This window comes from Nomascus leucogenys, chromosome 4 (assembly GCF_006542625.1).
Source record: "Nomascus leucogenys isolate Asia chromosome 4, Asia_NLE_v1, whole genome shotgun sequence".
Taxonomy (NCBI): domain Eukaryota; kingdom Metazoa; phylum Chordata; class Mammalia; order Primates; family Hylobatidae; genus Nomascus; species Nomascus leucogenys.
Window position 1 is genome coordinate 146,990,610 of NC_044384.1, and position 15,182 is coordinate 147,005,791.

The following is a 15,182-nucleotide window of genomic DNA, read 5'->3' on the forward strand; positions in this document are numbered from 1 at the left end:
CGTCCCCAAGCAAGTACAGACTGAATTAGAATATCGACAGTGCATGGTTACATAAGACAACAGAGGAAAGGACGGACTAAATATTTACAGCAGGTGTGAAGGCTGAAGAGGGGAGACACCCTCAGGTACTAAAAGACATTATAGCAAGTCTGGATTGTGAAATACCAGGAGAGAACTAACGAGATATGTCCTAGGAGAAGACAGCGATGTTCACGTCACACAGGGTTGCTGAGTCCTGAATAGGATCTGGACTAAGAATAAAGTTGGTCACCAGAAAAATTTCAAGCAAGGTAGGGTCATCCTTAGGACTGGAGTTTGGGAAAATAGTTTGGCTGCAGCACAGAAAATGGGATGCAGCATGGGGAGCAATGAGAGGACCCCAACAGCGTCAATGATGGCAAATGATGATAGACGGAGAAGGTGCAACCTGAACTGAGGCACGACATGGCATGTTTGGGAGTATAGCTACAGCAATAGAGAAAATTTCTGTGTGATGTATTTTGGGGAAGATTGGGATGTGTGACAGTGTTTGTAACTGGACTATGTAAGCTCTTCGGAATGATCCTTAAACAATATTTTCCTTAGGCCCCTTCATTATCAAATCTTATATCTAGTTCAATAATTTGGAAGAGATATTTTGTACAGCATTTTTTTTTGCTTTAGGTGCATCAATCTTTGAATTGATACCAAATCATAGTGTATGCTTCTTTTTTTGTTTTCCTTTTTTTTTAACGGAGTCTCACTCTGTCACCCAGGCTGGAGTGCAGTGTTGTGATCTTGGCTCGCTGCAACGTCCACATCCTGGGTTCAAGCAATTCTCCTGCTTCAGCCTCCCCAGTAGCTGGGATTCCAGGCATGCATCACCATTCCTGACTAATTTTTGTATTTTTAGTAGAGATAGGGTTTCATCATGTTGGCCAGGCTGGTCTCCGTCTCATGATCTCGGTGATCCTCCCACCTCAGCCTTCCAAAGTGCTGGGATTACAGGCATGAGCTACCGCATCTGGCTGTAGTGTTTGTTTCTAAAAAAATATGTCAAAATCATCTCTGACATACAGAGAAGGGGGTTTGACACACATACTGTATCAATGTCAACAGTTTCTTACTCATCTTCTACTCTATCTGAAGGTAATATGACCCTCAAATAAAATTCCAAAATCTGTGTGAATTTTGTCACCATAATTTGGAGTCAGTAGTGACACTCAGTGTGTCAGAAGTCAAGAATGCAAAATATTCCACGGTAGTTCCCCCAAATGAAACATCGCTGGCATAATCATGAAACATGCTTACATTTCTTCTATAACTAAAGAACAAAAGCTAGGAGAAACACGAACCTACTGAGTTTGGACCGTGCTACTTTGACAGTTACTATTCAACCCCTAATGCCTGATAAGGGGCATGTCCAACACAGATTCTGTCCACAGCCAGCAGTAGCCATGCATCAGGATAAACAAACACCAGCCTCTTTGGTGGGATTAGGTAACCACAGGACTCTCTTGACCCTCAGCATGGAAAGCAGAAAGACCCTCTCCCTCATTTTATTTCTGAAACCCCTCGCAGTAGAGCTCCCTGCGTTAATTAATATTACAAATAGTATCCAAAAATGCCATAATTTATTTTACTCTAAGGAGAAGTTTTAAAGTTTAGCATCACAGAGGCAGAATGAAACATTTAAGGCTTGCTAATAATCATAGCAATAATTATATTTCCAATGCAATATGCCAGGTAATTTCCGTGAATTTTATTCTTTAATTCTCATGGCCATCCTTTGAGGTAGGAAGTAGGAAGCTCATAATGTGAAAACTGAGACTTGATGAGACTAAATTGATCACAGGGGCCCAGCAAACACTGGAGGATTCAAAACCAAACTGGTGCCTGGACTCCTGACTGTGGAGATTTGTGCTATGCCAGGACCCTGGGCACCCAGCCCAGCTTCCCAGTGGAGAGCCCACATCAAACAAGAGCTCTTTTCTATTATAAACCATGTAGGGTTTTGAATTAACTTTGTCAGTTTCAGTGACAAATGCTCATTCAAGGCATCCCAAGCATTAAGTTTAAGTAAATCCGTTCCCAGCTCTGTTCAACTCAAGTTTAAGAACTTAAACTCCAAGAACTATCTTTAAGCAAAGGTGTTCTCTGTAGATATATTTGGCTTGTGTTGCATTAGGAACATTTCGCTTTCATAGAGCTGACCCTGTAAGGATCATCTTTGTTTGGTAGCCTGAGGTGTGACATTAGCAGCGTACCTTGAACCTCAACCAAATACTTGCATTTTGTGTGTGTGCTATTCTGCTTCACAGAAAGTGGTGATATCCTATGTATTCAACATCTTCATGCTAGTGTGATAAAGTATCAAACTTCACTTCTTTGATATTCCCAGACACTTAGAAGTAAAGTTTCTCCTCTTGAATGCAATATAACATCTCTGGATCCACCTCTGAGTGTTTCTGTATCCCTCACAGCAGACCTTCAAACCATCTAGAAATTCAATTCTAAGTCACTTCTACAAACCATTCCCAAAACTGACAGCTTGATTAGAAAGTGGTTAGGTTATGAAAAAGATACTTGCACACGCATGTTTATAGCAGCACAATTTGCAATTGCAAAAATGTGGAACCAACCCAAATGCCCATCAGTCAATGACTGGATAAAGAAAATGTGGGGTGTGTGTGTGTGTGTGTGTGTGTGTGTGTGTGTGTGTGTGTGATGGAATACTACTCAACCATAATAAGGAATGAATTAATGGCATTCACAGCAACCTGGATGAGATTGGAGAGTATTATTCTAAGTGAAGTAACTCAGGAATGCAAAACCAAACATCATATGTTCTCACTCATAAGTGGGAGCTAAGCTATGAGGATGCAAAGGCATAAGAATGATAAAATAGACCTTGGGGACTCGGGGACTCAGGGACTCAGGGAAAGGGTGTGAAGGGGATGAGGAATAGAAGACTACAAATTGAGTTCAGCATATACTGCTTGGGTTCCCCCAAAACCTATAGAAATAAAAAAACAAGAAAGGAAGTAGTTAGGTTACTTAAAAAAAAAAACCCACAAATTGGAATTTGCTCTTGGCCTGTGCAGGATAAAAAAGTGCAAGCCCATAAAGAATTCTAAAAGTAAAACCAATGCACTTTTGGGACAGGTGTCCAGAGAAACCACCCTGAATTTGCTGGGACTCACTTATCACCTGCCTCTGCTCTTCCAAAATTGCAGAGGGATCTTTCAAGCCTGTAGTCAGACACCAGGTCTCCTCCAAAGCCCTGCAATGCCTTCTTCCTGCATCACTCTGCACAAACAGGAAGCCCAACAGGCAGGGCCTCTCTTCCTCTCCAAACCACCTCTCCCCATTTGTCCCTCACTGCGCTGCCAGGCACACTGGGATCACATCTCTTTCTCAAAGGGCTGATTGCCATCTTCCTTCAGGGCATTTTCTTCACTGCCTCCTCCTCCATCCATCTCTCTATACCCCTCTATCTTGTCTTAAATTACCCATCATCGAATCACATTCATTTCTGGGAGTCTGAGGTGGGAGGATCACTTGAGCCCAAGAGTTGGAGGTTGCAGTGAGCTATGATCACATCACTGCACTCCAGCCTGGACAACAGAGTGAGATCCTGTCTGAAAAAAATAATAATTTTAAAAAAATTTCCTCCATGAAACATAACCCCTGTATTAGTCTGTTTTTACACTGCTGATAAAGACCTACCCAAGACTGGGCAATTTATAAAAGAAAAAGGTTTAATGGACTTACAGTTCCACATGGCTGGAGAGGCCTCACAATCATGGTGGAAGGCAAGGAGGAGCAAGTCACGTCCTACATGATGGCAGCAGGCGAAGAGAGAGCTTGTGCAGGGCAACTCCCCGTCAGAAAACCATCAGACCTCCTGAGACTTGTTCACTATCGTGAAAACAGCACAGGAACAACCTGCCCCCATGATCAATTACCTCTCACCAGACCCCTCCAACAACACGTGGGATTCAAAATGAGAATTAGGTGGGGACACAGCCAAACCATATCCAGCCCCATGTGTGCAAGGATTTTGTCTCATTTATTCACTAAGCCCTTAACCTAGCAGAGGACCTGACACACAGTGGCTCTCAAAAAAAATCTTTTAAATGAATGAATAAATAAAATATTTTAATGAAAACATTCTGTGTAGTTAACATTTGAGGCAGATCAACATTTGAAATATAGGTTTGGTGTATTTGGATGCATATTTTATTATAGTGATGTTTTAATGAAAGATCGATTCTGAGTATTTTGTTTTCCTCTGTAGACCAAACGGTTATTCATTCTGTTTCACAAGTGAGTGTTAACATTCAATTTAGGGAAAGCATATTCAAATAGATTCTATTTATTTAAATACTCCGTAGGGAATGAAGAATATTATTTGTATTGTTTATAGCAAAAAGTACATAGTTGAAAATAAAACTAGTATTTGCATTTTAGTAGTAGCAATTGCAGAGAAAAGACCAGAGGTATCCAGAAGATGCACCGATTAATTGCAGCATTTGTATTGTCAGCGTATCTGTGTAGTCACCTGTATCCCTTAAAAGGCAGCAAAGTAAATACCTTTCCCTTCAGTTGAAATGACATTCTTTTTTTGGTATTTGAAACTAAATTTAAGATCAATTGAATATCCTTTAGAAACAGTTTACAAAAATGATGTTTAGTTCAGCAAAAAGAAGCCACGTGTTTACTTTCTAAATTGTAGAGATAAAAATATTCCTTGTGTGTGTTTTTTTAAGCGTTCATTTGTTTTTCCATTTTCAGAAATTGAAAAGGGAGGGTGTGGGGATCCTGGAATCCCCGCCTACGGGAAGCGGACGGGCAGCAGTTTCCTCCATGGAGATACACTCACCTTTGAATGCCCGGCGGCCTTTGAGCTGGTGGGGGAGAGAGTTATCACCTGTCAGCAGAACAATCAGTGGTCTGGCAACAAGCCCAGCTGTGTATGTGAGTATTGTGCCTTGACCTGGACTCCCTCCTGTCCTGCAAGCATCTTGCAAGGGGAGAAAAGGAGAAAGACACAGACCGCTTTCAGAATAGCTTGGAGTGCCCCATTTACTGGAAATGTGCAAGGATGTTCTCAAACACCAACTTCTCTACTTTCTTCATTTAATAAAAACTAATTTATAGTTTCATTACATCTACTTGATAAAATGTACTTGAATGTTTCCTACCAGAAAGGGTCATCACACATACCGTTGTTTCCATCAAAAGCCGATGATGATCTGCTGTATCAGTCATCAATACAGCAACAGAGTCCTTTGTGACTTAATAGTGCTGTATAACACTTAGACACAAGTTGTTCACCAGTGTGAGCATGGGTGGTGGTACTGGTTTGGAATTCAGTTGACGAGCTGCCCACTTCCTCTTAAGAACACTATTTTAACAAGCAGAAAAGACTTCACAGTCAACTTTAAAGGAGGGTTTTTTTTATTTGTAAATAAATATAGCAATGGCTGAACAGTATGTACAAAATTATGTGGAATAAGAAGCAAAAATATAGTCTAGAGAGAAATCCAACAGTTTCTCCCTCCAAAAATTATTTATATAATATATGTGATTTTAAGTGCACATTCTTAAAAGTAAATTTTTCAAAATATTTTTATATTACCAAATAGAACATGATCTAATGTTTCCAAGTTATTTATTTATTCATCTTTACCCTGTAACTAATGAAAATTTTAAATAACTGGAGAAATGCACTTACAGGAAAGTATAAAATATAAATTTAAAAGTTATCACGGAAGAGCAGACCAAATTGTTCCTATGATATAGGAATATACTTTTCCATATTAATATTTGCTCTTCTGAAGGCAGAAAGTTATAACTAGAAATTATAATATTTGGCACACGTTTTCAGTCGACTTGAAAGGATCATTTTTGAACCACACTTGTGCTTGATTATGTATAGGTTCTGGTTGTGCTCTATAAGATAATGAAGTATTCGACTTACAAATTAGGAAAGGAGAAAACATTATGGTCCAGAATTACTTATATTAAAATAGTTGGATCATCATAGATATCTGCAGGCATGAATTGCCTTTGCAGGTTCTTAGCCGTCTGTTTCACACGGCAATTCTTTGGATATGTGCAAAACTGTCTGAAAATATATTTGCGTCTTCACAGTTTCATGTTTCTTCAACTTTACGGCATCATCTGGGATTATTCTGTCACCAAATTATCCAGAGGAATATGGGAACAACATGAACTGTGTCTGGTTGATTATCTCGGAGCCAGGAAGTCGAATTCACCTAATCTTTAATGATTTTGATGTGGAGCCTCAATTTGACTTTCTTGCGGTCAAGGATGATGGCATTTCTGACATAACTGTCCTGGGTACTTTTTCTGGCAATGAAGTGCCTTCCCAGCTGGCCAGCAGTGGGCATATAGTTCGCTTGGAATTTCAGTCTGACCATTCCACTACTGGCAGAGGATTCAACATCACTTACACCAGTAAGTACGCCCACACAGTCAACACATCCAAGTTCTCATTTTACTTACATGTTCCCATTTTGCTTATACGTATGTGAAGTTGCATTACCAGGCTGATACTTCAGAGGTTGTATAATCATTATGAAAATGACAGTAGTAAAATTATAATGTTATCCTGATAACTTAAAAACAAATGCATCACTGTATTTAGATTGGTGGCTTCATCACTCCTAAACTAAGGAGCTATATCTCCTGTCTCTTTCATCTCTTTACATCTCTTTGTCTCTGGTTTTCCATTTACCCATCCATCCATTCATCCATCCATCATTCCATCCATCCATGCACCCACACAACCATTATTCTATCTATTCTCCCATTCATCCATCCATCTATCCATCTGTATCCTTTCATTCATCCATCCGTCATTTCATCCATCCATGCATCTATCCATCCATCTTTTCTTCCATCCATCTTTCCATCCATCCTTCCATCTATCCATCACTCATCCTTCCATCCATTCATCATTCCATCCATCCGTCATTCCATCAGCCCATTGTTTATCCATCTTTCCATCCATCCATTCACCATTCATCCATCTGTCCATCTATTCATCCATTATTCCATCTATCACTCCATTTGTCCTTCCATCCATCTATCAATCCATATCCTTCCATTCACCCTTCCCTTCCTTCTATTCTTTTGTCCATTTATCTATTATTTCACCCATCTATCCATCCATCCATCCATCCATATCCTTCCGTTTATCCATCCTTCCATCTGTCCATCCATCCATCCATGCATCCATTCATCCATCCATCCTTCCGTTCATCTTTCCATGCATCCTTCCATTCATCTTTCCATCCATGCCTCCATTCATCCATCCAGCCAGCCAGCCATTCTTCCTTTCTTCCTTCTATTCTTCTTCCCATCTATACAACCATCCGCCCAACCACTCAGCCACTTATGCATCTTTCTTGCAACAAAGTAGTGTAGTAAAAATAACTGAGTAACATGATGTCAGGAGACAAGGGTTAAAATACAGCACTAGTATGTAATTAGTGAAGTTTAATGACAGCTCATTCTCTTTGCTTTAGGCTCCTCATTTTAAAACCTATTTTATATAAGAATATCTACTTAAATGCACTGTAGAGGGAATAAAGTAAGAGAATATTAATATGAATAATACTACATTGTGATGTACTAACTGCCTACTTTCTTAGGCACAATACTTAGAATTGGACAATAATTGTTTCATTTAGTGTTACAGTAGCTAGAGGACATAAATTTAATAGTCTCTCATTCTCTAAATAAAGATAGCTAGGCTTAAGCGTCAGAGTCATCTGCCCAGTGTCAGAGTCCTCTGACATAGTAAGAAAAAAAATCAGGATTCTAACAAGAGAAATCCTGAGCCCAAACACTTCCTACCACCCACCATATCAGTTCTCTCTTTGTCTAAGCTCCTAGAAAAAGTGCTTTTCATGCCTAAATTGCTGTATAAATGATAGTTATATCTGTTCATCTCCCTGCTTGCTCTCTCACTAGACACTGATATCCTATTTATTAATGTATTATCTATCTATGAATGGTACAACCTCAATTTATATAATTATATACATTATTTGAATGCTTTATAAGCTTGTTCTGTTTTCTTTTTTTAATACATGTAATTAATACTCAAGTATTTTTATTCCTTTTTTCTTCCTCTTTTCCTTTCAGCATTTGGTCAGAATGAGTGCCATGATCCTGGCATTCCTATAAACGGACGACGTTTTGGTGACAGGTTTTTACTGGGGAGCTCGGTTTCTTTCCACTGTGACGATGGCTTTGTCAAGACCCAGGGATCCGAGTCCATCACCTGCATCCTGCAAGATGGGAACGTGGTCTGGAGCTCCACCGTGCCCCGCTGTGAAGGTGCAGTCCCTGCCACCCCCCACTCTTCTCCTTTGAAATCACACATCTATCTTCAGGCACACACACAAACCAACAAACTGTGTTAGCTTGCTAGGGCTGCCCTAACAGAATACCACACACAGTCGCTTAAACAACAGGAATGTACAGTCTCTCAGTTCTGGAGGCTGGAAGTCTGCGATCCAGGTGTCATCGCCAGGGTGGGCTTCTTCTAGGACTCTGAGGGAGCATCTGCCTCAGGCTGGTCCTCCAGCTCCTGGCGGGTTTTGGCAATCGCTGGCATTCCGTGGCTGGAGAAGCCTCACCCTCATCTCTGCCTCCAGACTCACAAGGAGCTCTCCCTGTGTATATGTCTGTCCCTGTGTCTAAATTCTCCCTGTTAAAAGGACACAGTCATATTGGATTGGGGTCCCCCTCTTCCAGCAACACCTTATCCTAACTAAATTCATCTGCAAGGACCCTATCTTCAAACACAGTCACCATCTGAGGAGCTGAGGGTTAGGACCTCAATGTATGACTTTTGGGGGGGACAGAATTCAACCTATAACAGTGTTGCTTATGGTTAACTATTTTGTTGTTCTTGTTACAGCTGACATAAATACCACCTAATTTTATTCTTCGTATTTCTGTTCTGGTTACTTATCTCATAAATATAGAGAGGAAAATATTTTAAGGAAAAAGATGTTGCCTCTAATAGTTACTCATTTTAAAAATGTTTACTTAGAGTATATGTTCACAATCCATATCAGAATAGTCAGTGCACAATAAGCTAAGAAAATATTTTTTAAAAACTTACCTCTAGTGTATATCAAAGAAGTACAAATTTAAGAAGAAAAGTAAAATACCATTTTTGTCTATCTTGTTAGCATAGATTTAAACAGGTGAATAAGATGTATTATTGAAAATGTTATGTAGAAACTGGCATTTCCTAGTCATGCTATTGATTATATAACATCATGGTGTTGTAGTGTAAATTCTTAGTAGGACTCTTAAAATTGTTCTTGTCTTTTGAGTCATAAATTATATTCCTGGATCAATATCATAAATAATCAAGCAACTGTACAGGTTTTTTTTCAAGAATGTTTTCTGCAAGACTATTTATAGCAGTGAAGAGTTGGACATGATTCAACTTCAAACAGCAGAGGATTGGTTAGATGAATCATGGAGAATAACAGGTATCAATACAAAGATCATAAGATCAAAGAGTCTCAGGTGTCCTTAGCATGTGAAAGAGCAAAGGATGCAGGCACATGTGTCGTAAATACATACATATCTCATGATAATAACTTTGTAAAACACTAAAAAGAAGGCTACACACCAAAATGTTAATTATGGTTATGGGTGATTTTTCCCTCTTAGTTTATTTTTATTTTTTCACTTGTCTTTAGACAACATGTATTTATTGTTAATAAGTGAATGGAAAAGGAATATATGTTAAATATCATATACAGTTGAGAATTTCTGCCCTGTCTAAAATACCTCGAAATACCATTCTCAGACCCGTAATCCTTATCAAGGACTCTAAGCAGAGCTGGGATGTAGGTGTGGAGCTTTAAACTCCTCTGTGACAAACACGGTATGGTGGGGGTATGATCCTTCACCACCTCATCCTGTCCTGGCCCCACCTCCAAAGAAGTTACTCACCATTACTCAAAGTAGAAATGCTTTTTTTTTTTGAGACAGAGTCTGGCTCTGTCGCCCAGGCTGGAGTGCAGTGATGCAATCTCAGCTCATTGCAACCTCCGCCTCCCAGGTTCAAGCAATTCTTCTGCCTCAGCCTTCCTGAGTAACTAGGACTACAGACACCTGCCACCATGCCTGGCTAATTTTTGTAATTTTAGTAGAGGGGAGGTTTCACCATGTTGGCCGGGCTGGTCTCGAACTCCTGACCTCAGAGGAGAAGTAGAAACTTCTAACCAGGTCCTATTTATTGTATCGTCTGGTAATACCGAATGTAAAGGAGGGTGTTCTGATGTTCACCCGTTTCATACATTGTTAAAACAATTTGTGGGTGGACTAGAAGCACCACCCATGGGTGAAATATTGATACATAGAATGGCAAGAAAACACTCTTAATAGCTGAAATTTCATTTGTATCTATTTCCATCACATATTTCAAATGTACAGCTTTTATGTTTTATGCTGTACAAAATGTTAATAAATAGGTAGGTTTTCATCTTTTATAAACGAGTACATATATACACATGTGGTGCTCAAATATATGATACTAATTACAGTGCACAGTTAGTCAGAGGTGCAAATCATATTCTAGCCAAGCATATTTCAGTGATTTGGAAGCATGAATTTTCAGGAGAAAGAAGTTTAAAGTGAACAGTACACTCTAATCTCTGTTCTATCGTGGCCACAAGTCAAGCTGTCCCTTATGTCCTTTACCGTAATAGGCTGATTGCAGATACGTTACAAGATGCAGGGTGAGTGTGGACCACAGTACAAACAGGATGAGGTTAAAGGCAAAACCCAGCTATAGGTTGTTAACAAAGGAAACCCTCGGCAGAAAGAAAAAGTTAATAGGAAAAGAAGTTAAAAGTCTACCTGCGTTGAGAAACCTAATGACTGAGTGCAGCTGAGCCTCAGAGAAGGTAGGGGACACTCTGATGGAACAAGCCGGTACCCCGATCACTGCCTCTGCTGAAAACAAATAGAAAGCCAACTTTCAGAAGTAAATGCATCTAGTAGGGAAAAAAATAAAATAGCAATGAAGTAGTGAGTAATACAGATAACAAACTTGATTTAAGAAATGTCTCAAGGACCTCACATCCCTTACAGAATACTCTTATTTATTGTTTTTCTTGAAAAATGTTTTGTTTAAATCAATTATGTAACTGACCACAAAGTGAATCTTAACAAATTAAAATAAGTTATAGGTCTCATGCCCTGTAATATTCCAATTAAAGTAGAAACATGTAATAAAAATAGAACTACAAGCAAATCTCTATCCATAAAAAGTCCACTATAATTTTACATTAAAGAGAAACTCAAGCCTTAATGCCTATACTATCCCATCTGGGAACCGTGAAAACAATACTTTCCATGAGAAACAATGTGAGACAGCAAAACCTGTGTTTCAAGGAAAATGTCTATCTTTAAGTCCTCTAATGTAGAACAAAATGATCAAAAAATAAAGAAATTTAATGATAAGGTTAAAAAGTTCAAAAAAACAAAAATAAATTAGGATGCTATTAATAAAATTCAAGTGTTATAAACAATTTAAAGCAAGAGTGAGTTGTTAAAATAGAAAAACTGTTTAGGATTCTGATAAAAGGAATTAGGAAAGAAAAATGTTATAGATATTTAGTGACATAAAAGAGAAATTATCCATCTCATAAAAATAATATAACTTTACATCAACAGTGAAAAGCTCACAGTAGAGCAATTTTTTTTATTTAAAAGCGTAGGTTATTTATTTATTCTGGCAGAATTTCCTGGATGCCAGGCGCATGTTGAGTATAAATTGTATGGCCTCCGGGCAAAAGGTTTCTCTTTCTTTCTTCTGCTTCTAACAGGCTTATATTCCTCAGCTCAGTGGCATCATTAAAATCTCAAGCTATTTTCGGGAAAAATGACTATACATGAAAACATGAACTCTATGGCAGCAAATCAAAGTCTGTAGAAAATGGGTGATTTTTCTAGCAAAAGATAAAATACCAAAAATGACTCACATAAAAAGTATAAAATGTACGGAAAGTACCACAGAAAAGAATTGAAAAAAAGATTAAGGATTGAACATTGAAAAAGACGCAAGTACCCTACAGGGGTACGAGTGAGTTCTCTTTCAAGTCTAGAGAACCTTAGCATTGCGCACTAGCGCGAATAATGGAAAAGACAGCCGGCCTCCTTGATAACAGTTCATCGAGCCAGCATTAATGTAACCCAAATCAGATTGTTCTATGGAAAATAAAGCCATAGGAAAATACACATATGTAATCAAGAAGGGGTGTATGTGTGTGTGTGTGTGTGTATTTTAGAAATACAGTATCAGGGAATTCATCACTGTAATTTAAATCATCAAAAAAAAAGCAAAGAAGAAATTGCTTTCTAAACACCTCGTTGGCTCATTGGTATATTTGCTTTTTCTGTGATGAGCTAAGTGAATATGAACGTCACTGATGTTGTTCATCAAATACGTTTGGTCTCCATCTGGTGGAATGTCTGTTGTTGAATCTTGTAGATTAAAGGAACCTTGTGATGGGTTCTGGTCAATTAGGTATATGAGGAAATGCTGTACTCAAGTTCTGGGACAGCATCTTTGATTGTCCTCGCAATACCTTTCCCCATCTGCCATAGCAACTGAAGAAGGGACCTGTGTCTCACAGACCTAGACATGCCGCATTTGTGAGAAATTCACTTCCCATTGTAGCTGCTACAGTTGCAGGGCCGTTTGTTACCACAGTGTTAACTAATCCAAACTGACTAATACAAACTTATTACTTACTACTTACTGACAATCTACTTACTGAGATTATTACCATTTTAGTGTAAATTTTGCTCATCGGCAGTATAATTATTAAAGTGTCTATTTCATCAGGATAAAACAATTCAGGTTCTAATGTACAATGTAAATTACAAAGTAATAGGTACGAGTATAATAAAATAATTAATATGTGACAAGTTAGATATATTCCAAGAAACAAAAATGCAAAATAAAAAATTTACTAAACTAAACTTTTGGTTGGTTTTGTATTTATATAGCAATTAACACATAGAAATAACTCATTATGCAGATTTTAGAAATAGCTTAACTATCATAATTTTTTTGGAATTCGGCATCTGCCATATGTCTTTCTTATATAGTATCTTTGGATGGTTAAACATGACAAAATAAAAGTCATATATTTAACATATTTAATTTTGCTTATGTTGTATTCTTAAAAGGATTTGCTGCATCTCTTTAAAAAACAAAGGAATTCAATTATGTATAATTATGTATATGGATATGTGATTCATAGGCTCCAAATGTGAATTTAAGAAATTAACTAGAAAAATTAAAATATTAATTAGCATAAATTGGTTGTTTTAAAAATGACCACAAAAAATCAAGTGTTCTTCAGGAGCTCAAGTTAATAAAAATTACCCTGATTTCATATTTTTACACTACAGAATAATGCATAGGTATAAAAATAACAATTGCAACTTATTTGGTAAAAACATATAGATATATCAAAAATGTGATCTATAATGCAATCCCAGTGCTATCCATTATTAAAAGGTTTTGAATTTCCACTCCCGTGTTCACTGAATAAAATTTTTATTTTATTAAATTTATAATATATGGACAATATTTATCTGCTTTTTCAAGTTTAATATTCTGTTGCAAAGATTTTCCCATATCAACAAAATTTCCAAACGTTACTTCAAATATATTTGCCACATTCCAATATATGGTCATGAACTTTCCATAATTTTTTCCTTGTATTTTTTTCTGTATTTGTTTCCTGATGTAAATTAAGATACTATTGGTAAATCCATAAATTTCACTAATTCACATTTTTTCTAGCAGCAAAACATGGCTAAAATGATATAAACTTTTTGCATTTTTACATTATGCATATGGCCATTTTTAAATAAAATAAATATTTTTTCCAAAATGATTTTTTCACCTTGGAGTGTTTTCATGTACTTTATTTGATATCTATAAATCCACAAAGATGATTGCTAATGGAAAATAATTTTGAGAAAGAATACATAAAATCTGAAAAAAACATGTGGCCAGAGACATATTTTTAATTATGGTATGGAATATTGGTATGCTATTTAAAATTCCTTTAGATGATACAGGTATGCATAATCACTTTCACTGAGCAGTAGTTATATACCGTTTCAAACTTAATTTCTCCTTTGCAATTATAACTCACTGTCACATAACCTTTCAAAAGGATCAATGCAGTCTATTATCAAATTTGATTGAAAGTTTTATTTTGTTGCACACTCATAAATAATCTGCTGCATGTGGCTATTTATTTTAATAAAATGCACACAATGGAAGTAAACACATACATACACACACGTAAGGGTGTTTATATGTATCCATTTTGAGATGTAAGGTCATTTTACATTTGCTTATCCATAGATATTTGCTTAATTCCAAATGCAAGTAAACTATAGATAACCGGGCATGTACGTCATGAAATGGTTGGCAATTAAATGAGATAATTCAATTAGCACAGAGCACTCCTGTATACATTACCATTACTAGAGAAAAAGAACTTTGCTTCAAGTTAGTGGTAAGTACGTAGAGGTAGCATGTATAGATCCTGCTTTTAATAAATGTACAGTTTCCTTGGGAATAAGATTTGCTTTGATACTTGAAAATATTCAATCCATGAACACAGAAGCAGATTCTTGCTGTTATCTGGGTGTTGTTATGGCATATCTTTCTGTCTCATTTAATCTAATAGATATTGTACATCTTGTTTTAGCTCCGTGCGGTGGACATCTGACAGCATCCAGCGGAGTCATTTTGCCTCCTGGATGGCCAGGATATTATAAGGATTCTTTAAATTGTGAATGGATAATTGAAGCAAAACCAGGCCACTCTATCAAAATAACTTTTGATAGGTAAGAAAAAAATTAGTCTTCATTTGGACCCAACGATGTGTGTCTCTTCCATATTTTTAGTAAATGGATCTTAAACTTTAAAAAGATGGCAGTTCTTTTCGGTTCCCGCATAGGAGCACACTTTACCAGAAACAGGCACTTACTTATAAGTTTTGTTCTTCTTCAGTGGTATCCTCTAAGCCCAAAGCGAGCCAGTGCTCTGGAGGTTAGTAGGGGAAGTGCCAGTCCTGGAGGACCATTGCCGAGGTCCGACC

At 37.4% G+C, this 15,182-nt stretch overlaps 1 protein-coding gene across 1 annotated transcript in view; it reads left to right on the forward strand.

The window, feature by feature from the left end:
• CSMD1 (CUB and Sushi multiple domains 1) overlaps positions 1-15,182 on the forward strand; it is a 2,090,842-nt gene that overhangs the window by 1,617,158 nt on the left and 458,502 nt on the right. Inside the window, exons 13-16 of the mRNA XM_003271406.4 lie at positions 4,777-4,959; positions 6,139-6,465; positions 8,161-8,355; positions 14,790-14,928. Coding sequence (XP_003271454.2) covers positions 4,777-4,959; positions 6,139-6,465; positions 8,161-8,355; positions 14,790-14,928 — 844 coding nt within the window. The remainder of the gene's footprint in view (positions 1-4,776; positions 4,960-6,138; positions 6,466-8,160; positions 8,356-14,789; positions 14,929-15,182) is intronic.